At 41.3% G+C, this 24,243-nt stretch overlaps 2 protein-coding genes across 2 annotated transcripts; one reads left to right on the forward strand and one right to left on the reverse strand.

Moving 5' to 3' along the window:
- Positions 1-2,354: 2,354 nt before the first annotated feature.
- On the reverse strand, positions 2,355-22,574 carry LOC139452192 (protein FRA10AC1 homolog). The gene is made up of 14 exons (XM_071233564.1): positions 22,497-22,574; positions 20,244-20,325; positions 18,973-19,034; positions 18,275-18,361; positions 14,569-14,614; positions 13,545-13,621; positions 11,185-11,265; positions 10,147-10,231; positions 9,299-9,344; positions 7,967-8,080; positions 6,587-6,629; positions 5,777-5,862; positions 4,688-4,820; positions 2,355-4,050 (listed from the first exon to the last, which is right to left on the reverse strand). The coding sequence occupies exons 2-14, from the start codon at positions 20,265-20,267 to the stop codon at positions 4,008-4,010; spliced, it is 927 nt and encodes a 308-aa protein (XP_071089665.1). The 5' UTR covers positions 20,268-20,325; positions 22,497-22,574; the 3' UTR covers positions 2,355-4,007.
- A 645-nt stretch (positions 22,575-23,219) lies between these two features.
- Positions 23,220-24,243, forward strand: LOC139451855 (110 kDa antigen-like). The gene is made up of 2 exons (XM_071233152.1): positions 23,220-23,570; positions 23,908-24,243. The coding sequence occupies exons 1-2, from the start codon at positions 23,220-23,222 to the stop codon at positions 24,241-24,243; spliced, it is 687 nt and encodes a 228-aa protein (XP_071089253.1).

Raw genomic sequence — 24,243 nt, forward strand, 5'->3', positions numbered from 1 at the left:
TTGTCATGCATTGTGTAGTTATAATTTCTCATAATATTGTTACATTGTACTACTGTACAGCTCTGTAATTATACATAATATCATATACGAAATGTATCTTCAATATCTGGAGGAAATAAAGAATATCTATCTATTGTCATGCCATCAGTTCCAAGTCTCACGTACCACCAACAACCCTAGTAGCATGATTCAGGTGTATTGTCATGCCATCAATTCCAAGTTTCACGTACCAACAACCCTAGTAGCATGATTCAGGTGTATTGTCATGCCATCAATTCCAAGTTTCACGTACCACCAACAACCCTAGTAGCATGATTCAGGTGTATTGTCATGCCATCAATTCCAAGTTTCACGTACCACCAACAACCCTAGTAGCATGATTCAGGTGTATTGTCATGCCATCAATTCCAAGTTTCACGTACCACCAACAACCCTAGTAGCATGATTCAGGTGTATTGTCATGCCATCAATTCCAAGTCTCACGTACCACCAACAACCCTAGTAGCATGATTCAGGTGTATTGTCATGCCATCAATTCCAAGTTTCACGTACCACCAACAACCCTAGTAGCATGATTCAGGTGTATTGTCATGCCATCTGTTCCAAGTTTCACGTACCACCAACAACCCTAGTAGCATGATTCAGGTGTCATGTCATCTGTTCCAAGTTTCACATACCACCAACAACCCTAGTAGCATGATTCATGTGTATTGTCATGCCATCAATTCCAAGTTTCACGTACCACCAACAACCCTAGTAGCATGATTCAGGTGTATTGTCATGCCATCAATTCCAAGTTTCACGTACCAACAACCCTAGTAGCATGATTCAGGTGTATTGTCATGCCATCAATTCCAAGTTTCACGTACCAACAACCCTAGTAGCATGATTCAGGTGTATTGTCATGCCATCAATTCCAAGTTTCACGTACCACCAACAACCCTAGTAGCATGATTCAGGTGTATTGTCATGCCATCTGTTCCAAGTTTCACGTGCCACCAACAACCCTAGTAGCATGATTCAGGTGTATTGTCATGCCATCAATTCCAAGTTTCACGTACCACCAACAACCCTAGTAGCATGATTCAGGTGTATTGTCATGCCATCTGTTCCAAGTCTCACGTACCACCAACATCCCTAGTAGCATGATTCAGGTGTCATGTCATCAATTTCAAGTTTCACATACCACCAACAACCCTAGTAGCATGATTCAGGTGTATTGTCATGCCATCAATTCCAAGTTTCACGTACCACCAACAACCCTAGTAGCATGATTCAGGTGTATTGTCATGCCATCAATTCCAAGTTTCACGTACCAACAACCCTAGTAGCATGATTCAGGTGTATTGTCATGCCATCAATTCCAAGTTTCACGTACCAACAACCCTAGTAGCATGATTCAGGTGTATTGTCATGCCATCAATTCCAAGTTTCACGTACCACCAACAACCCTAGTAGCATGATTCAGGTGTCATGTCATCTGTTCAAGTGTTGCATATACCATTAATGACACTCCAGTGGCATGATCCATTTCAGAAATTGATATTCAAATCAGATGAGGGATCAGAATAAAATTTTATTAAAATCACAAAAAAATTATGGTTTTGTCTTCTTTTGTGTTCAATGCAAACTTTTTTCTGAAATCCATTTCATTAAATTTATCTAAAATGTTATTCAATATCACGCATAATTATGTGAGTGAAATTGAGTGAACTAAAGGACAGATCGCTTCAACTAACCATTATAACAGCGAGGGGTGGTCGGGTACCCTTGTGGTTAAAGCGTTTGCTCGTCACGCTGAAGACCCGGGTTTGATTCCCGACATGGGTACAATGTGTGAAGCCCATTTCTGGTGTCCCCTGCCGTGATATTGCTGGAATGTTGCTAAAAGTGGCGTAAAACCATACTCACTCACTCATTATAACAGCGACCATGATCAGATAAGCACTACTGTTGCCTTTACAGCGAACGTTGCGATACTATCATGTAGTGTTGAGTGAGTGAGTGAGTGAGTTGGGTTTAACGCCGCTTTTAACAGTATTCCAGTTATATCACGGAGTGTCAGCTTAATGTGGGAGGAAAGCCCGAAGTGATGCAGGTGTCAGACGTTTACCACTTTGGTGAAAACCACAAGCATGGGTACAGTGCTGACAAACCTGGCACATAATCGGGGCGAACCTGGATTCGAACACAAAATCATAGGTTTCTGGCGTGCCCAAGGGATGCAACTCTGCACAGTGAATCACGGTGACACAGACGACTGGGTCAACCGTGACCCCCTGTGAGAGACTGAACATTCATATATCACGTGTAACTCTCATCTATACCCAAGTACACCTCATAATCAATCTCCAAAAGCATCTGAAAACATACCCCCACATATGAACAAGAGTTCCTTCACCTACATACAGTACAGTTAAAAGTACAAAGCACTTGATTATCTGCCCCTTTGAGTTTACTTGCTAATTACAACTGCAAATTACTAAAGGTAAATTGACCTCCTTTGAGATCTCTTTTAATTTTAAATCGCTAGAGTTAACAATCTGCCTCTTCTCTTTCTGTCTCTTACATCTTGTTCAATTAACACATCTGCAACTTGTGAAAAGACTCCTCAGGCATGTTAAAACAAGAAAAAAAATTCAAATTTAAGAAAAGATGATAAACAGATGTAAATGGTGGTTGTAAATAAGCTTCATTAAGAATGATCATTAAGATACCTTATTACAACCTTCCTCATATTCAGATCATTTCCACATTGCAGTAAACTCAAGGCAGTTGTTAACCATTTGGTAGCGAACAGCATTAACCTTAAGGTATTAACAAGAAGGGCAAACATAGGGAATCACAACGGTCCTATGGGTGAGTGAGTGAGTGAGTGAGTGAGTAGGGTTTAATGCCGCTTTTAATAGTATTCGTGTAATATCATGGCGTGTCAACTTAATGTGGGAGGAAAGCCCGAAGTGATTCAGGTCTCAGACGTTTACCACTTCGGTGAAACCCACAAGCATGGGTATGGTGCTGACAAACCTAGAAACATAATCAGGGCAAACCGGGATTCGAACCCACAATCATAGGTTTCTGGCGTGCCCAAGGGACGCAACTCTGCACAGCGAATCGCGGCACCTTAGACAACTTGGCCACCCGTGCCCCCTCAATCACAGCAGTCCTATGAAGCACATGCAATACTATCATGTAGTGTTGACAGGCACTGCAATAGTTCACAGTTTATATTAGTGCACACGACATCTGGAGTCTCTAGGAAGTGATGCACTGTGGACTTCAGTCCATTATTGCTATTGCTCTTATACATGAGTAAAATAATAGCTATATCCTCAAAGTAATCTATGGATGGTGATTATGGAAGGAAAAGCAGAATGCCAGGCGTCTGAGACACGGAGAGTCTTGCATCAGTCAACCATACAAGGTTCTGTCACAAGCATGATTTATGTTTGTTTGTTTGTGGTTAACGCCGCACTCAACAATATTCAAGCTATATGACAATCCAGTGATAGACATCATGAGCTTCGATTCACGCAATTGGGATCAATGACATAAATCAACGAGCCTGACCACCTGATCCTGTTAGTCGCCTCTTACGACAAGCATAGTCGCCTTTTATAGCTAGCACTGGTTGCTGAAGACCTATTCTACCCCGGCATGAATTATGTGTATTTTCACACCATCTGTCCAAGGGTGCCATAACCAAGCACACTATAGTCAATATAAGTTCACACAAGGTTTTGTCTCAAGCCTGCAAGAAGATATGGGTTTTGAACACTCAATGCAGCCAGCCATGAAGGGTAAGCCTGAGCAAGACAACCATGTGAAGCTCTCATGATGAGCTTCTCCATGTTGGATGTACATCATTCACAGTGTCAGCAGTATCATCTGGATGTTGTCCATACACAAAGGAATGCAGTACTGGTAATGTTATCATGGTTACCAGTTAAATATTGTCAATATTCCAAAAAGCACATCTCTTATTCCAGTGTCTTGAGTTGGATACTTCACAAAAACATATCCTCAAAATAGTCCTCAAATTCTTCTTCCCTGAAACATAACGCAGAGTATCAAAGATGTGTGAAGCAATGTGCATATCATTATACTACTATGACAAGACAAAACATCTTTATACATTTTGGCCCAAGGTGAGGTAAGGTGAAATTGGGCTTAAACGTCGCATTCATGATTATTGTACTTATATAGCTATGTGCATGCATGTGTGTGTGTGTGGCTGCTTGTACTATTCCAGACTGATGCCGATTTACAGTGCTAACCCACTGAATACCCCACTCAGACACAGTACACTGACTGAGCCGACCAGACCTTGTTTTAGCCCCTTATGCCGAGCTCTAGACAGGGTAACAACAAGTACCATTTTTTAACGTATTCTGGTATGACACGGTTGGGGATCAAACCCTGCATCTTCTGCTCTCCGGGCAGATGCTCTACCACTACTAAACCATGGAGACGGTCAAATGCCCTCAAGTGTAACATGTATTATGCATACACACGGCATGTACTAACACAATGCAATAGTGACTATTCTGACATAATATTTCTATACACCAGGAAGTGTAATACGGGTTATTTAAGCATCAGTGAATATCATGCAAGCATGATATCGGTGAAGAAGTGTACAATTCAGCAAATACTGGAACTACATAATGTTAGTCCTGTGTTTTACCTTGACTTTTCCTCAGCAATCTTAGCTGGCCCCTGCCATGAAGTATTCTCACTCTCAGCCTTCTTCTGGGCATCTTTAACTGTGTCTCCTGCTGCAGGTACTGATGTACTCTCCTCTTCCTCAGCATCTTCATCTGAATCATATAAACACTTTCACCCTCAACACTTGACAAGGCAAACTTTGAACGTTCAGCTTGGCATAATACACAAAGCTTGGCAACAGTCATGCACTAAGAAAGCCTGGCAATATACAGCTTCCATGTTAAGACAACGGGCAGCAATCAAATACTGTGCCAAGTCGATCAAATTTCTTCGCAAAGAACTTTTAGCACCTTCAAAAGACTATGTTATGATGGTCAAACTTCAGGTCTCTGTTTAGGCAACATGGAATATAAATTGGAGGGTGTGTTTTTAAACACACTTTTTATAATGTTTTATGTTACTTTCATTACCGTTTGTTTCAGTGAGGAAATTACCTCGTTGCCATTGAACATGCCCCTAAGAGTATCATTTGAATGTAAAATCTATGCCTACGTTAAGTCTTGAAATCTCATCATCAAAGCACTCAGGGTTACGACCAAGGTGGTCAAAATTCGTTGCAAAAACATGTGATATCAAACGTAGCATTTTTCCTCTATTAGACAATCAGGCATCTATTAATTTTGTGAGAGCCGTTAACCCTGCGTGTATTAGAGACCTGGCTTGTATTAGAGACAGCGTCTAAAGAAGGAAATATTGATACTGTTCTTATAGGTGATCAGCAGTCAGTTTTTATGGATTTATATGAAGGCTATCAATGTATTCATATTCACTGTTTGCTTGTGAAGAGGATTATATATTTAGAAGGGCTTTCAGTGGGAAAAAGGATATCACTTAGTAACCAATCAGAATCAAGCATTCTTCAATGTCATGGTAGAATAATTGTCATCCATTAAAGTCTCATCTGGTCAGTTTTTGTTTTGACCACCCTCCATCTCAGCTTAAACTGGTCAGATTCTGTTTGAGCCTCCTAATCCTCATTTCTGTTACCTTTTCAAACACAAGGGGCACATATTAAATACCCCCGGCCACGAGTAGATGAATGTTTTACCTGAAGATGAACTATAGCCGGACTTGTGCTTCTTCTTTGATCTCTTGCCCTTCTTGTTTTTGTTTTTGGGTACCACTTCCTTCTTTCTGGTAATGGGACAGATCATATTCATTTTATTTCAATGCTACTGGTCTTTGAGGACTACCATTATTGGATTTTTATTTGTCCACAGCACAATGAAGTGGTCTTGGACAAGCGTTAATTTCAAAGGCTATAAGAAGCATGCATAAAATCCACCAGATACAAAGTCCATCTAAATGCAATCTCATTAAAATCATCGCTAAACAAAGATCTGAGGACATCCCATTACCATTCACGTCAGAACGCCCTTTCATCCAACCAATTAAAGCGCCGCTTACCAGATCATGAAAGTGACAGACAGAATGTGTTTTCTAATCATGCAACCTCGAAATATTTAACAGGGTTTCTGAACGACAGTTACGGGTTTTATGATTATATCCATACAATCTAGGCCATCTGTAAGCCATTCCAGAATGTTCTTTTTATCAGTTTAAAAAAATTTAATCAAGAATACGTCAAAATATGTTTCGAAGCGCCAGTTTGAAACTCGTGTCGTAAAGCTCGAGAAAGCTGCCTTCTGATTGGCTGATGTTGATTTCTTGTCAGTCATTTCATTGATCGGTCAAAGTTCGCGAAAGGTCGTTCTGACGTGAACTGTAATGGGATGTCCTCAGATCTTTGTTTAGCGGTAGCGAAAACTAAGATCTGATTTTAATGTGATTGATCTTAATGTTCAGACATTCAAAGAGTTGTTATGAACACCAGGAAGACATGGTGGTGTTGACTTACCTGTGACGGTAGTTCAGTTTGTAGGAACAGTCTGGACACAAGCCTGTAAAATATCAACACGTTTAGATGAATGGATCACGGTCAGTTAGTTGAACCAAATGGTGATTCCGGGTTAGAACTGGTCCCCAGCAACATATGCTGGTCATAGGAGGTGATTGGTTGGCCAGGATTGATGCAGGGTTGAGAATAGAAATTTTCCTTTTCAGCTGAAACTTCTTGATCCATAATTTAAGGGTGTTTATGGGGGGGCTGGGGGCTTGGCCCCCCTGAAGCCATCACTTTTAACAAACATGTGGTCACTACATTCGTGGAAATTCGTGAATCCACGGAAGATCCCCACCCCTGTTGGTGACTCGGTTGATTGCGTTAATCGCACCCCGATGGCGTGGATTGTTGCTCACAATATCAATCACTGGATTTTCTGGGCCAGATTTATTTATTTACAGATCACTGTCATATAGCTGGAATATTGCTGAGTGTGGTGAAAAACAACAATCACACACAGGGTTTTGTAGGGCGAATGTGAATCATATCAATGTGTACCTTCTTCAGTATACAAAATGCTTGTTTGTGGTTTTACGGCACACTCAGCAATATTCAACACATATGATGGTGGCCTGTAAGTAAAAGTTTGTAACAGACAAACCAGTGACTGATATTATGAACAACCTCCCACACAAAGCCTGACCATCTGATTCCTACAGTTATAACAAGCACAAGATGAAGTGGATACCCATGACACAAAGAAGGTAGTAACATACAGATTATATACTTGACATCTTTGTTTGTTGTTTAACCCAAACTCAAGCCTGGACCAGACAAACCAGTGACTGATGCATTGATCTATGCAATTAGGACATCATAACATGCATCAACCATGTCAGCGAGCCTGACCACCTTATCCCATTAGTTGCCTCGTACGACAAGCATGGGTTTTGAAGACCAATTCTAACCTGAACTTCACTTGATTTTACAAAACACATAGAAAGGGGTGTGACAGCTTACTGAGCTGCCAATACATTAGCATGACTAGTGACAAATCAAAAAGTCAAAAGTTGACACTGATACCTGCTTTCCCATTGATATCATTAATGGGCTTAACAAGACCGTAAAGTACAGATAATGGTTACCTCCATAATTAACTTCAAAACACACAAAGTTTAGAGAGACATATGGGTGTCTACTGAGAGTTCATTACTTACTTGTTTTTTTCAACAGAGCTACCTACTCCCTCACATTATTCATGGCATTCAACTGAACCCAGAAATGGTGCATTTGTTACACTTTGATATCACAGCAAACAAGTGCCAACAAGTTACATATGAATTACAATACTCTAAATCAACGCAATGATTTAATAACAACAGTTTATGGACTGACGTAGTTTGACGAGGGCATTCTTCTTCTCCCCGTGTTCCATATATCCAAAGTTGACCTCCCAGCTCCGCATGCCCTCTCTCTCATTACATTTCTTGTTTCCACACACAAACTGCCCTGAAACATACTGCATACTATTTAATATGATAAGTTGTCACCCACACATTCCATCGCAGTGGTGACTCAGCATAACACCACTGCCACAGGCTAATTTGCATATCACGTGACCGGACTTTTCTCTTGTTTGTAAACAAACGCGCTTTTTCAGAAATCAGTATTGGATGGACTAATGCAAGTATTTGGGGGCGCTTTACATATTGTTTTGCATAACTATATAGATATGCTATTACAACTGCGACAGTGAGTTGCATGACAATATATATTTATGCATCAAAGTGACCGTGTCGCTAGCTCTCCGTTGGGCTTCGATCACAGCATGTGGAGCTGTACAACCAATGTAAACATAGGATAACTTCGCAAAAACAAGTAGATTTTTACGTATTTGCATACTTTCTCAATGAAAGTTAACCATTCTTTGACATTTGTTTATGAAAATGTGTAGACTTGTCAAACATGAAACGTATGAAAAGCATATGCAATATCTTGAATGGACTGTGAAAGATGTGACGAATCGTCACATGGCGCTGGCCTGTGGCAGAGGTACTATGCTAGCTGGCTGCCGGCCGCATGGAACTCTGGGTAGGAGAGTGGTTGTAGCCAAGCCTGTGCCCCAAGTCCTAGCAAGATGAAGAAGAAAGACTAGCTAGATGGAAACAGAAGGCAGAGCTCACAGTGTTACTTTGAATATGTGAGTTTTATATTCAAAATAGAAACAATGAGCTCGCATCTCAAATCAATAATCTTGTTGGGTGGATTTTTGTTTATTACATCCCTCAAATGACCTGGCAAATCACTGTTCCTCAGAGAAAAGGTGTGGTTATTCTAGGGATGTATCAAACGTTACACAGCTGGGCAACCATACCAAGGGAGACAACTCCTGACACATATTTTTCTACTTTTCAATTTTAGGTTCAGTGAAATGTGATGTGTACATCAACTGAAAAGAAAGACTTGCCCAACAACAATCAATAGTCAAATGTCACGTCAACACAAACATACCAACATACTAACTAATATCAGGTTCCCTACCACTTGCCAAACATTTATACAAATATTAGGAACCATAAATAGAAACGTTCTAAAAGCTTTCAGTCCAAAAGGAGGGTTGGGCAAATATGACATATAACACCATGTTCATTGTTTTTACCGTTAGTGTCTTGGGGGTTTCGGTCAGTCAAACCAATAAACAGAAAACTGAAAAAAGAGCTGTCTTACCCTTGCCATCCACCACTTCCTTCTCAACCCTCCATCTCATGCCGATCTAGGAAAAGGAAAACATTCCAGTCATGAAATATTTGTTTGTTTGTTTGTCGTTTAACGCCGCACTCAGCAATATTCTGTAAATAATCAAGTCTGGACCAGACAATACAATGATTGACATCATGAGCATCAAACTACGCAATTGGGATACAATGACATGCATCAACAAAGTCAGTGAGCCTGACCACCTGATTCCGTTAGTCACTTCTTACGGCAAGCATGGATGAAGCTACACAGGAACATTTATGCAAGAACAGCTACACAGGATCAGCAACACAGGATCAGCTACACAGCCAGAGCTACACAGCCAGAGCTACATAGGATCAGCTACACAGACAGAGCTACACAGGAACACTCTGTTCTCTCTTCAACATTTATCTTAGTGTAATTAGATTTTACTTTTAACAAAAAGTCACAAACTCTGTGATGACTTCTGTGAACAAATTTTCTCCATTCTGAACTTAGGCTGTCAAACTGTTTCCACGAAATTCTGAATTTGATAAAAACACAAAAGGTTCTCATTGCAGAAGAATGTACAAAAGGATAGATCATTGTGTAGAGTTTATTCAAGGTTCATAAAAATTCAGAAATTGTGTCGCTGGTAGCGAGGCGTTACAAGGTACACTATGTGGATTGTTGCTCATAAAAGAAATCACTGGTCGATTATTTACAGGCTGCTTTCGTATAGCTAAAATAGTGCTGAGCGAAGCGTTGAACAAACACAGTGTTGAAATTGTGAGAAAAAAACATCGATACAATTTACATAGAAAGGCTGTGCCATTGAATTTTGAATCTTCATTCACCTTATTCTCCTTGTACCTGCTGAGGTCGGCTATACAATACTCCTTGAACAGCTTGTCATAATACTTCTTGGCTAGGTTCTTCTCCCTGCAAATACAAATAAAAAATGTTCTCCCAATGCAATAAATAACACTGCCAAATGGCACCTGTTGTCTAGCTGATTAATACAGCACAAGCAGGAATTCGACTTTGTCCTGGCTCATTGAGCTGAATGGTTGGCCAATTTAATCCATCGTCAATTCATCACATGTTTGTATGCATGACGTTCCTCCATCATCTGTGAACCCATACAGACATTTCGACATTGCCGCCATTTTTAACCAGAGATTCAAGACAGTCTGGTTTCAGCAGGAGAGAAACCAACAAGTGTTGAGACAAATGTGAGCCAGATGACATCGCACTAACGGCAATCTGCACAACAATTTTGAGCATGGAAGAGGGCCCATTTGACTTCCACAAGATACCAAAGTCATGATTCATTGGCTAAAAAAAATACACATGTCACCAGTACCATGGGAGTATGATGGCACACTCATAATGTGATAACTTGACCAGTCGTCAAATAACAACATTCACAACACAATTGTTCAACACAGATTTTAACCATTTTGACTGTTTATAAATTCAACTTGGACAGAAATAAAAATTTATCTATCGATGAACTCTAATTTTGAAAAAACATGCAATCAGAACCAAAAGCAATTACCATATTCGCCTTAATATTCATCCAGATGCCTAGAGAATGATAAAGGCAAATTTGTTGTCACAGATCAAGCAGCAGTGAAAACCTACAATATTTTCTAATAGTTATCTTTCCTTTCTTCACTGCAGTTTTTGGTGAATAATCTATAATATACACACAAAAATAGGACTGTCATGTCAATTTAGTACTCAGGTTGGGGCGCTTATTAGGATTGCTTTCAGTCTAGAAGCTTATTGGAGCAAGATGCTTAATATGGTGAATACAGTATTCTTTGAGGCCTTTGACCATAACAGGACAACACGGAGTAAGCAGCATCACTATCGGGCATTTGTCTTACCATGAGTCATCTTCATCCTCTTCATCCCACAGAAATCGGTGATTCTCTCGGATAACGTCTAAGTCTGTCCTGTCCCTAGACCTGAAGGAAAACAGTGTAGAAAGTTTACAACTGTTAAACTGTGTTATTCTCTTAAAATCTGCAGCTGATAAAATTACACAGGACTGGAGTCTTATTCCTTCATACAAAGAAGTTGTTTGAGGAATCTTTATAATTTCTATTGATTGCAGCATCTATAGTTGTATTACACAAGCTTTACACTCCAAACAAATAGACCGTGACCTACTTGAGCATAACGCCCAGAAGCCAGTTCCACAGTCAGTCACAACTCTTAAGTCACATCTCTTAAGTCTCCCTCTCTCCCTTTTCCAACAAAGAATTGGTCCTCAGGCAATGGCTTTTGAAAATATAGTGCAGGTAGGTGGGTGTTTTGGGGGGTGGTATTCCAAGCAGTGTGTAATCCAAATTTTGTTTACAATAATTTCAGTGAAAACATGTTGTTCTTAATTATTGTAGCATTTCAATGTCGGGGTCGTGTGTTTGAGATGCGGAATATTTAAAGATTATTATTTTTGTTTGAAAATGGAAATAAAAATGAAATGTGCAGCGGACTTTATGATGATACGGGTGGTGCCTGAGAACCAAGACTATTATTTTTTTTAGCCTTATGATACTTGAAGACAAAGATGCTGCATCTCTAATACTTAACAAAACAATACAACAGTCAGAAAACTTCATCTTGTTCTATCTGATGCATTTCAAATAATCAGAGCACTAAGACAATCCCAACACCAACACTGCAATAGCTAATTCATCAATCTCATAATAATTAGACATTTTCGATATGACACCTCTTGGTATGAAGATCGACCATTTAGCCCCGAAACATGCAAATTCTCAGTTTGAATAAGCAAAGCAATCAGACAAGCATGTCCGATTTTCTTATCTCAAAACAAATATAATCGAGACTTCCAAATGCAAAATATACAGATGCACCAAGGTATTGTCGTGGGATTGTATACATCCTGCTGTTTCTGAGCGCCATGTCATCCACACAAAAATGGTGGTTTACTTTAGCTAAGATTCAAATTCCAGGTGGTAAAGAAATGAAGCTGAATTGTTTCAGAAAGCTGACATCTGACTGGTAAAAAGAATAACCCATCCTTCATTCAGATGGGGAGGTTAGAGTTCACCTCAGCATACACCTGACACAACGACCCATGGAGGTGGGAGGTGTCATCAAATCTTTGCGCTAAGAGTGTCGGAGTATCACATACAAGAATAAATGATTTGACTTAAACAGGACTGCTAACTCTCCTATAGTCATCTTCCCGAGGCAAGGGAGTTAACTATAAAAGTCCAGTTTCCACCCTTGCCGAACTAGGCTGGTATTATGGAGTTATGTTTTGGCTGGACTAACAAGTCTATGCATAGTCCAATGCATAGCGCAAAGAAATCGAATTCCGGTTTGTAAACTTCAGTGCAGATTTCGGTCGATTGCAGGATTTGCAAAGCATGTGCACCGCCAACTTGTTGTCAACAGATATTTTCTAAACCTTTTCATGTTTTTAATCAAGGCGCTCGCGTGATTTGATGTACTTTGCGATGTAAGGCCCGTTTTATCACAATATAGATCTTGATGATCGATTCTTGACTGGGCGCCGCCATTTAGTTTGAAACAAATGCAAGTGATGAAATCGGATTGGTCCATAGAAGAGGCTTAGAAGGGACATAACTTGTAATAGCCACTGGTAGGGCTACGATCGAGCCCAGGAATTTCAGCCTAGTTCGGCAAGGGTGCAAACTGGACTTTTAAAGTCAGCTAACTCTCTTGCCTCGGGAAGATGCCTATAGTAGGTTCACAATGACCTTCACACATGAACCACAATAGGTGGAGCATTATGACCACTAAATAAAGTTTCATTTGTCACCAACTCGTGTTATTCTGAGACAAGACGAAGACTCGCGGCCATTTTTGCGACTGGGTTCCATCTAAGCGCAAAGAAGCATAGTTAAAAGAATTATCAACTCATTGTGTCATGATTCATGTATTTTTCCCCCATGTCATGTATATTCCAGATGCTATTTAAAACACATCGGGACTTGAACACTTTAAACTGTATCTGGGGTATATTTTTAGAAGCAAGACATGTGTAAAATAAAAATATATTCCTGAGGAATTCTTTGACCGAAGTACTTGAAGTAATACACACATTCTGGTTGGTTTGTCATATCTTAGCACAAAACATTCATCGAAAGGGGGACGAGTCGTCTAGCAGGTTACGGAAAGGGGTGAGTGAATGAATAAAGTTGATGTGCGAACTCTAATGCCCCCTGGTTATGTCACAGTCGAAACTCACGTGTCTCGCTTGAAATCCTTCTGAGATCCTCCATAGTAGAGGAGGTAGTCATTGATGTACTTCCTGTGTCTGGCGTACTTTGAGGGGTCAAAGAAGACAAAACACTGCATGTGCAGTAGACTACTCTTGTCAAAAATAGGATTAGAATTACTTGAAGGAAAACTGTAAGGATTCTGATATGCATATAGGTCCAGAACAACTTTGACTTGTTGCAAGAAGAGACTAGAAAGGGTGGTCAGGCTCTGTGACTTGGTTTGTTTGTTTGTTTACTGTTTAACGCCACACTCAGCAATATTCCAGCTACATGACAGCGGTCTGTAAATAGTCGAGTCTGGACCAGACAATCCAGTGATTGATGTCATGAGCATCGATCAACGTGATTGGAATATGATGACATGCATCAACCAAGTCTGTGAACCTTACCACCCAATCCCATTAGTCGCCTGTTAGGACAAGCATAGTCGCCTTTTACAACAAGAATGGGTTGTTGAAGGTATTCTACCCTGGATCTGTGACTTGGTATCCCAATTGCCGGGATTATTGCTCATGATGTCAATCACTGGATTGTCTGCTCCAGTGCAGCGTAAAACAACGAATACTTGAAGGAACGGTAAAGGGATTAACATTCTTATCACGACGTCACAGTCAAATCTCCCTGCCACTGCAGTTTGTTAGTTTTACTTGTACACTCAAGTAGTTAGTACACTACAGGAACTCATACTCTTTGACATCTCTTTTATCAAGCTGTTTTGTTAAAAAAATGCCTGTTCTCAAATGTCTAACCATTCCCTAACAGTGGACAAGACCACTGTAGAATTGTGCGGTAAGAGAATCAGCCAGCTTGGGTAGCATACTCCCCAGGAAGCTGAGAATTCCATTTGAATACACACTGCTCTGCTGACGGGGGCAGTGTGTCATACACATTTAGCATGCCCATATGTTACATGTTATGCAGGGCCAGTAATGTTACCATTGTACAACTGATGTATAGATATTATCGTGTTCCTCATCTGCCTAAGGATACTGCATCCATGCTGAGAATGTGCAAGCGCTGGATTTTCCCTTCTTCTCTGAAACACATAATACATCTGATTCAAAATGCTGCATCATAAATGCATAAACATAGTGCAACGGCACTGTAGCTCACCTGGATAAGTAGGCATCAGTTTAAAATGTCAACAAATACAGATGCTTGTCAAAATAAGTTGTCAATATTGACATTCAAATACTTTCTGCATAAATACTGAGGACAAAATAACTAATCTCACAGGAGAAGAATATAACAGCGGTAAAGCGTATCCACTAGAATATATCAAAGCCTAGTTTCTACCCTTGCCACATAAAGGCAACTTTTCTTAGCTCAACCCTGGCCCAACCTCGCGTAGATCACGAGTCGTGCCCCTTAGTAATGAAAATGTGATATCCAATCAGATCGCTTTTCCTATCTCGCACAGCTTCACAAAGATAGCAACTACCAATGGCGTCAACATTCGCGATTTCATTCTTGACATAAAAACATAGGCAATTGTTGTGGGGGGACAGGCAGCAGAAAATCACTTTCATATGAAGGTGTACCAGTCATGGATGTTGATTTTGTGAAACAGCCTCTGAATGGACTATCGATATGTGTGATAGTCCAATCGTATTCAGCACAGGAAAGTGGGCTTGATTTGGCAAGGCTGGAAACAAGATTTTGATAAAAAGGCTAGTGGACGCTCTTGCCTGGGGAATATGGCGGTAAATATGCATATTGACAGATCTTAAGAGCATGGTCAAAACACAAAGATCCCACTTCTAGCTAGATGTATACCACAATTGGCTTTAGATATGTTTTTTTTAAAAATGGGATTCTAACAGCTGTAACAAACTCATTGCAAAGACTGTCATGACTGGTGGATACAAGCATGGGAAGAGTCAGCCTCCCTGGTCCAGATGTTTCTGAGGAGATGATGACAACAGTACAAACAAATGCATTTTGAGAGAATTTAAGACTTACTAATGTAAAGAACAATGCATGTTAGCTTTAATGAATACATTTATTCTGAAATCAATCAATATCAATTTCTTAATGTTCATGTCAGATATTCTAAACTCAATCAATGAATTTGAATTGAAACAAAGAAATAACCATCATAAGGAATCATACATATGCTATCTTTTATGTTTCGTTAACAAATACAGTGGTCACCTAAAGACCTTCACCTAAAGGAAATGTTCAGAATGAAAGTTCTTAGATTCAGAAATAGAAAGTCCTGATAAATATGATGAAAACTACTGCAAGTAATCCATGCTCAACAATTACTCTCTTGTTGCATCTCTTCAACCACCTGTATCACAGCTACTCAGACACTGCATCACGGCTACTCCCAATTTGCATCACAGCTACTTATACACTGCATCACGGTAACTCACATGCAGCATCATGGCTACTTACACGCTGCATCACAGCTACTCACATGCTGCATCATGGCTACTCACATGCTGCATCATGACTACTTACACCCTGCATCACTACTACTGCATCATGGCTACTCCCAATTTTCATCACAGCTACTCATACACTGCATCATGGCTACTCACATGCAGCATCATGGCTACATACACGCTGCATCATGGCTACTCACACGCTGCATCACAGCTACTCACATGCTGCATCATGGATACTCAGACACTGCATCATGGCTACTCACACGCTGCATCATGGCTACTCACACACTGCATCATGGCTACTCACACACTGGATCATGGCTACTCACGCGCTGCATCACGGCTAGTCACACACTGCATCGTGGCTACTCACACTGCATCACGGCTTCTCACACAGTGCATCGCAGCTACTCACACACTGCATCATGGCTACTCACGTGCTGCATCACAGTTACTCACACACTGCATCGTGGCTACTCACACTGCATCACGGCTTCTCACACACTGCATCGCAGCTACTCACACACTGCATCATGGCTACTCACGCGCTGCATCACAGTTACTCACACACTACATCACGGCTACTCACACACTGCATCATGGCTACTCACACACTACATCACGGCTACTCACACACTGCATCATGGCTACTCACACATTGCATCGTGGCTACTCACACACTGCATCGTGGCTACTCACACTGCATCACGGCTTCTCACACACTGCATCATGGCTACTCACACACTGCATCGCAGCTACTCACACACTGCATCACGGCTACTCACACACTGCATCGCAGCTACTCACACACTGCATCATGGCTACTCACACACTGCATCGCAGCAACTCACACACTGCATCACGGCTACTCACACACTGCATCGCAGCTACTCACACACTGCATCACGGCTACTCACACACCGCATCGCAGCTACTCACACACTGCATCACGGCTACTCACACACTGCATCACGGCTACTCACACACTGCATCATGACTACTCACACACTGCATCACGGCTACTCACACACTGCATCACGGCTACTCACACACTGCATCACAGCTACTCACACGCTGCATCACGGCTACTCACACACTGCATCACGACTACTCACACACTGCATCACAGCTACTCACACACTGCATCACGGCTACTCACACACTGCATCACAGCTACTCACACACTGCATCATGGCTACTCACACGCTGCATCACGGCCACTCACACACTGCATCACGACTACTCACACACTGCATCACGGCTACTCACACACTGCATCACGGCTACTCACACACTGCATCACGACTACTCACACACTGCATCACGGCTACTCACACACTGCATCACGACTACTCACACGCTGCATCATGGCTACTCACACACTGCATCATGGCTACTCACACACTGCATCATGACTACTCACACACTGCATCACAGCTACTCACACACTGCATCACGGCTACTCACACACTGCATCACAGCTACTCACACACTGCATCACGGCTACTCACACACTGCATCACAGCTACTCACACGCTGCATCACGGCTACTCACACACTGCATCATGACTACTCACACACTGCATCACAGCTACTCACACGCTGCATCACGGCTACTCACACACTGCATCACGGCTACTCACACACTGCATCACGGCTACTCACACACTGCATCATGACTACTCACACACTGCATCACAGCTACTCACACACTGCATCATGACTACTCACACACTGCATCACAGCTACTCACACACTGCATCACAGCTACTCACACACTGCATCACGGCTACTCACACACTGCATCGCAGCTACTCACACACTGCATCACGGCTACTCACACACTGCATCACAGCTACTCACACGCTGCATCACGGCTACTCACACACTGCATCATGACTACTCACACACTGCATCACGGCTACTCACACACTGCATCATGGCTACTCACACACTGCATCATGACTACTCACACACTGCATCACAGCTACTCACACGCTGCATCACGGCCACTCACACACTGCATCACGGCTACTCACACACTGCATCACGACTACTCACACACTGCATCACGGCTACTCACACACTGCATCATGACTACTCACACACTGCATCACAGCTACTCACACGCTGCATCACGGCCACTCACACACTGCATCACGACTACTCACACACTGCATCATGACTACTCACACACTGCATCATGGCTACTCACACGCTGCATCACGGCTACTCACACACTGCATCACAGCTACTCACACACTGCATCACGACTACTCACACGCTGCATCACGGCTACTCACTTGCTGTACTCATCCTCAAGTTCTCTCTTCTTGGCGACCCCTCCTGTTCCCCTCTTCTTCTGGGGCAGTAGATTCTGTAGGTTCTCTCTGAAAGGTGAAAATACTAAGTGTAGATGATCCCACATGTGGTTCTCATGGTCAGTCTGAGAACAGCGTCTTGAATATGTGCTAAAAACATACTTGAACACAGTACAATATGAACGGTAAAAACTAAACATATTAAACTTTAAGTGTAATGAAATTTCCATCCTTTCCAAAGAACTGTAATACATTGCAGAAGAATTAGTATGGTACAACATTAGTATGTAAAAAATACATGTAAACATATATGTCTCATAAACATATTATGTCTCAAACAGCATCGCCTAACCGTGAAGATCCGAGGGGATAGGTCTTCAGCAACCCATGCTTGCCATAAAAAGCAACTATGCTTGTAGAAAGATGTGACTGACGGTATCAGGCTTGCTGACTTTGTTGATGCATGTCATCATATCCCAATTATGTTGATCGATGCTCATGATATCTATCACTGAATTGTCTGGTCCAGACTCGATTATTTACAGACCTCTGTCATACAGCTGTAACATTGCTGAGTGCGACGTTAAACAACAAATAAAAAACATCATAACCATATAAACCAAAGGCACTGGTGACAGAACTACACATGACCCAGCAGAACTATATATTCATTGACATACTTCCTTTTCTTTTCTTCAGCATCAGACTCAAACTCGGACCCATAGCCTCCTGCAGAGGCCAGCTGAAACAAAGCAAGAACATAGTCAGCGATGTAACAGTACTCGAAAATATCAATTATAACCACTTCTGATGAGATTTTCAGTATTACAATATTAAAACATGCCTGGTCATATGAAGCTAATCACACTCCCACCCCGAGTTCCTCGGGCCAGCCCAGTACCTCTGTCACATCGTCACATCTGACACAGTCCATTCATGTGTTTTTCATCAGTTTCATTTTAGATGAGTCTACACGTTTAGATACACATACATCATGAAATGTTTAAATTATCCAAAAACATGTAAAACTATTTCCATTTGTGTATTTATCCACCACATGCAGTCATTGAAGCCCAACAGAGACCTAGCAATATACGGTCACTTTGAAATGTAAATCTATGTTGTCATGCACCTCACTGTCACAGTTGTAGTAGTATATCTATGTAATTATGCAAAACTATATGAAAAGCATTGGGCATGTCTGTTCTTATTTCAGAATAAGTGTGTTTATTTACAGGAGAAAAGTCTGGTCACTTAACAAGCCTACACCAGCTGTGTGGTCACTGGAGCAGAAACAGAAAAAGGCAAGCAGGGCAGAGTAAGGTCGGGGGGTGGGGGGGTGGGGGTGGGGGGGGTTGTCGGCTACTGTTTACAAACAAAGCTTCAGAATGGTCGACATCCTGTCCCTTTCATGCAGTGAAGTCAGAAATTATCTGTGGGTGGATTCGGTGCCAGAGCTACAGATAGGGTGTGTATTTGTGTAAAATCCCTCCCCAAAATATTCAAAACCCAATTACTTTCAATATACTTGCGTACAGAAACGCATGCATTAAATGAAAAACTCAAATGTATAAAAACAGCACGCGTAAATACCCAATGAAGCTCTTTCAGCACGCGTACAATCGAGCTAATTTCTGAAACACAATTATGAACTAACTTTCTTTCTGAGTCAAGCCTATATCTAGAACCGTTATATACGTCTAAAACATTATTTCTTTTTTCGGGAAATCTCAAAATGTTCACTCATTTTGGGAAGAACCCCAATGGAGTGATAAACAGATGAGTGAAAAATTATTGGTTACCCAATGAAAAACGTAATAACCCAATAAAAATAGAAACCTTCAAGTAAAAACTAAATTGCTCAAAAAGTCATCTGGAACTCTGGGTTCATTAAAAATGTTCAATATTATTTTTTTTATTTGTCTTCTTTTATTATTATTTTCTGCATTACCTGAGTAGACGTATATGGATCCATTTTTCAAAACAGCCTGAGATCTAAGCGACGCTTAGTCAGTGGTTAACATGACTGCAACCTGAAATAGCATGAGACAAGGTAGTACTGGTGAGTGGGCTGAGTTAGTGAGTGAAGGTCTCACAACCAGAATGGAAATAAGTAATACCGTATTCGACGTAATAAGCGCACAGGGCGCTCTCAAAATTAAAAATAGGGGGCTCTTATTAGAATATCATTTTGGTGAAAATAAACCAGGGTTGAAAGATAAATTTTGTGGTTTATGCTGACAGCCTGAAATGTTTATATACGAGAGATACATTTTTCCAGAATTTAATAGCTCATAATTAAGGGTGCATATAACACACGAGTGCGTATTTTATGCGAATAAGTAAGTGTTGTGTGCTTGATCAATCGGAAGGGATGCTAATTGGGATTGTTCACTAGCCAATATATTAGCAAATATCGCCGTGGGCGGTTATTAGAGCAGGGCACTTCTTATGTTGAATACGGTATATAAATTTATTCCTGCAGGCATAAAAAACAATATACAGATTGCTGTGAAGATCCCGCCCTTTACAAATGGTTGTACCCATATAGTTGAAAGATAAATTTTGTGGTTTATGCTGACAGCCTGAAATGTTTATATACGAGAGATACATTTTTCCAGAATTTAATAGCTCATAATTAAGGGTGCATATAACACACGAGTGCGTATTTTATGCGAATAAGTAAGTGTTGTGTGCTTGATCAATCGGAAGGGATGCTAATTGGGATTGTTCACTAGCCAATATATTAGCAAATATCGCCGTGGGCGGTAATTAGAGCAGGGCACTTCTTATGTTGAATACGGTATATAAATTTATTCCTGCAGGCATAAAAAACAATATACAGATTGCTGTGAAGATCCCGCCCTTTACAAATGGTTGTACCCATATAGTTGTTTTTTCTACATGTAACAGACATACATAAACACACACACAACTTAACATGCAGTTAAATCCAACTTCAGAAGGTACACTATATAAAACAGGATGGTATAATCATGGCATTTTTTTAATTTACCACTATCACTGACTTGTATTTATATTAAAGGGCCTCCAGCTGGTATATAGACATGGTGAGTATATTCCTTGGGATTTGGACATTTATATTCAAGACGACAGATATATGTGCTGACAATCTCTCCTTAATCGTCCGGATGCCAAGTTACTATTTTACACACATTCTAGAACTTTGAAAAGAAAACGTAATGCAAGAAGTGCACTACACTCATTCTACCTCTGACTACAGTGAGTGAGTGAGTGAGTTGGGTTTAATGCCGCTTTTAACAGTATTCCAGTTATATCACGGCCTGTCAGCTTAATGTGGGAGGAAAGCCAGAAGTGATGCAGGTCTCAGACGTTTACTACTTCGGTGAAACCCACGAGCACGTGTATGGTGCTGACAAACCTAGAAACATAATTGGGGCGAACTGGGATTTGAACATTATTGAAACAATCATAGGTTTCTGGCATGTCCAAGGGACGCAACTCTGCACAGCGAATTGTGGTGCCTTAGACGACTGTGCCACCCGTGACCCAAAATGTGGGATTTTGAGTAAAGTTATGAGTAAAGAAAATAGCAAATTTCACAACTTTATATTGTAATGTGGCAGTCCTAGACAAAGATTTGCAGAAAATGAAACCTACTGCTGAATATTGCGGTAAAAATCGCGCAATTTGGCCTTTCTTTATTAATCAATACACTAATTTTCATTATTTTCAAGCTTAAAAAAAGCACAAAATTTTGCACTCGAATGGTGCCCAAAACATTTAACATTGGATTCAAAATATGAATCCTATAGTAAAATAACATTTGAAATATTTAATTCTCACTTTAAACGTTATTTTGTGACCAGTATTTTGGCTACGCTAACTATGTTTACATCTAACCATAAATAAATATCAGTGACACTATATATATATAATTAATTGTATTAGTTTTAAAGGTCTAATGTTGTTTTTACCGCGGAATTTACTGCACAATTATTTAATCTGAGAAGTAGAATTTGTGGGGATTTTATCGCAGAATTCGTCTGGGTCTGCTGTGTAGGGCCAACACCGATAGCGATAACACCACAGTGGAGTGTGTGACGATACGCGTCACTTTCAATGATTATCCTGCCTGAAGTCTATGTATACCTTCTCTGTGCTGTATGCTTCTAGTCGTTTTTGAGTAAAAGGTTTTCGTCTGATGTATTTATGTCCCTACCTCCTCAAACAATCATCATCCTTTGATAATCACAACTCACGTCTCTGAAACATTGTAAACAAGAAGCACGAGTACTTAGAATGCTCTCCCTTGGAAAGACTGGTTATATGAAGTTGCCCTACTTACGCAGTCCAGGAGCTAAGCTGGGCCCCGTCTCTAATATCACAATGCGACAAATGGCCAAAATGTCACGTTATCACATTGTCGCAATGTCGCGCTTTGGCTAATTGTGACAATTTTTGCTTGCGTTGGGAAGGACGACAATGCGACAGCGCGAAAATGTCCCATGTAGTATTCCATATGTTTGAAGTGTTAAAACAACACACAAATTTATTGATTTATAAAGATAGGATGTCTGGGATATGCATTTTTTTAAAGTTTTAAAAGTTTCAAATCAAATTATATTTTAAAAACAAAACCATGTGGAAGTAGGTTTTGAGTACTGACTCAGCGCTAGTACAGTTCATTTTTGGATAAAATATCTCTAAGTTAAGTTATTTTTCCTGATTAAATCAACCGAGAGGGATAGTTGCAACCGGGATTGAAATATCTTTAAGTGCTGATTACATGGAACCCCGTTTATGCGGACGTATCTGTTGGCAGTAGAATCGGTGAAGACACAGAGAGCGGAGAAGACGCACAGCGTGGAGAAAACGCAGTGCGTGGAGAAGATGCAGTGCGTGGAGAAGATGTAGAGAGTGGAGAAGAAACAGAGTGGAGAAGATGCAGAGCGTGGAGAAGATGCAGAGAGTTGAGAAGACGCAGTGGGTGGAGAAGACGGAGTGCGTGGAGAAGATGCAGAGAGTGGAGAAGACGCAGTGCGTGGAGAAGATGCAGAGCGTGGAGAAGATGCAGAGCATGGAGAAGACGCAGTGCGTGGAGAAGACGCAGAGAGTTGAGAAGACGCAGTGCATGGAGAAGACGCAGTGCGTGGAGAAGACGCAGTGCGTGGAGAAGATGCAGAGAGTTGAGAAGACGCAGTGCGTGGAGAAGACGCAGTGCGTGGAGAAGACGCAGTGCGTGGAGAAGATGCAGAGAGTTGAGAAGACGCAGAGAGCTGAGAAGACGCAGACAGTTTTGTTTCTTTGTTGTTTAACTCAGGACTATTCCAGCCATATGACGGCGGTCTGTAAATAATCGAGTCTAGACCAGACAATCCAGTGACTGACATCATGAGCATCGATTTACACAATTGGGATACGATGACATGCATCAACCAAGTCAGCAAGCCTGACCACCCGATCCCGTTAGTCGCCTCTTTCTACAAGCATAGTTGCCTGTTATGGCAAGCATGGGTTGCTGAAGACCTATTCTAGCCCGGATCTTCACGGATAGACGCAGAGAGTGGCGAAGACGCAGTGTTGGGAAGATGTAGAGAGTGGTGAAGACACAGAGAGTGGTGAAGACACAGAGAGTGGTGAAGACGCAGACAGTGAAGACACAGAGGATGGAGAAGACGCAGAAGACACAGAGAGTGGAGAAGACGCAGAAGACGCGGGGGGTGGTGAAGACAGATAGAGGAGAAGACACAGAGAGTGGTGAAGACACAGAGAGTTGTGAAGACACAGAGAGTGGAGGAGACACAGGGAGCGGAGGAGACACAGAGAGTGGTGAAGACACAGAGAGTGGTGAAGACACAGAGAGTGGTGAAGACACAACGGAGAATACACAGAGAGAGGAGAATACACAGAGAGCGGAGAAGACACAGAGTGGAGGAGACGCAGAGAGTGGAGAAGAGAGAGAGTGA

The sequence above is a fragment of the Haliotis cracherodii genome, unplaced genomic scaffold, assembly GCF_022045235.1.
Source record: "Haliotis cracherodii isolate W230 unplaced genomic scaffold, xgHalCrac1.p SCAF_9, whole genome shotgun sequence".
Classification (NCBI taxonomy): Eukaryota; Metazoa; Mollusca; class Gastropoda; order Lepetellida; family Haliotidae; genus Haliotis; species Haliotis cracherodii.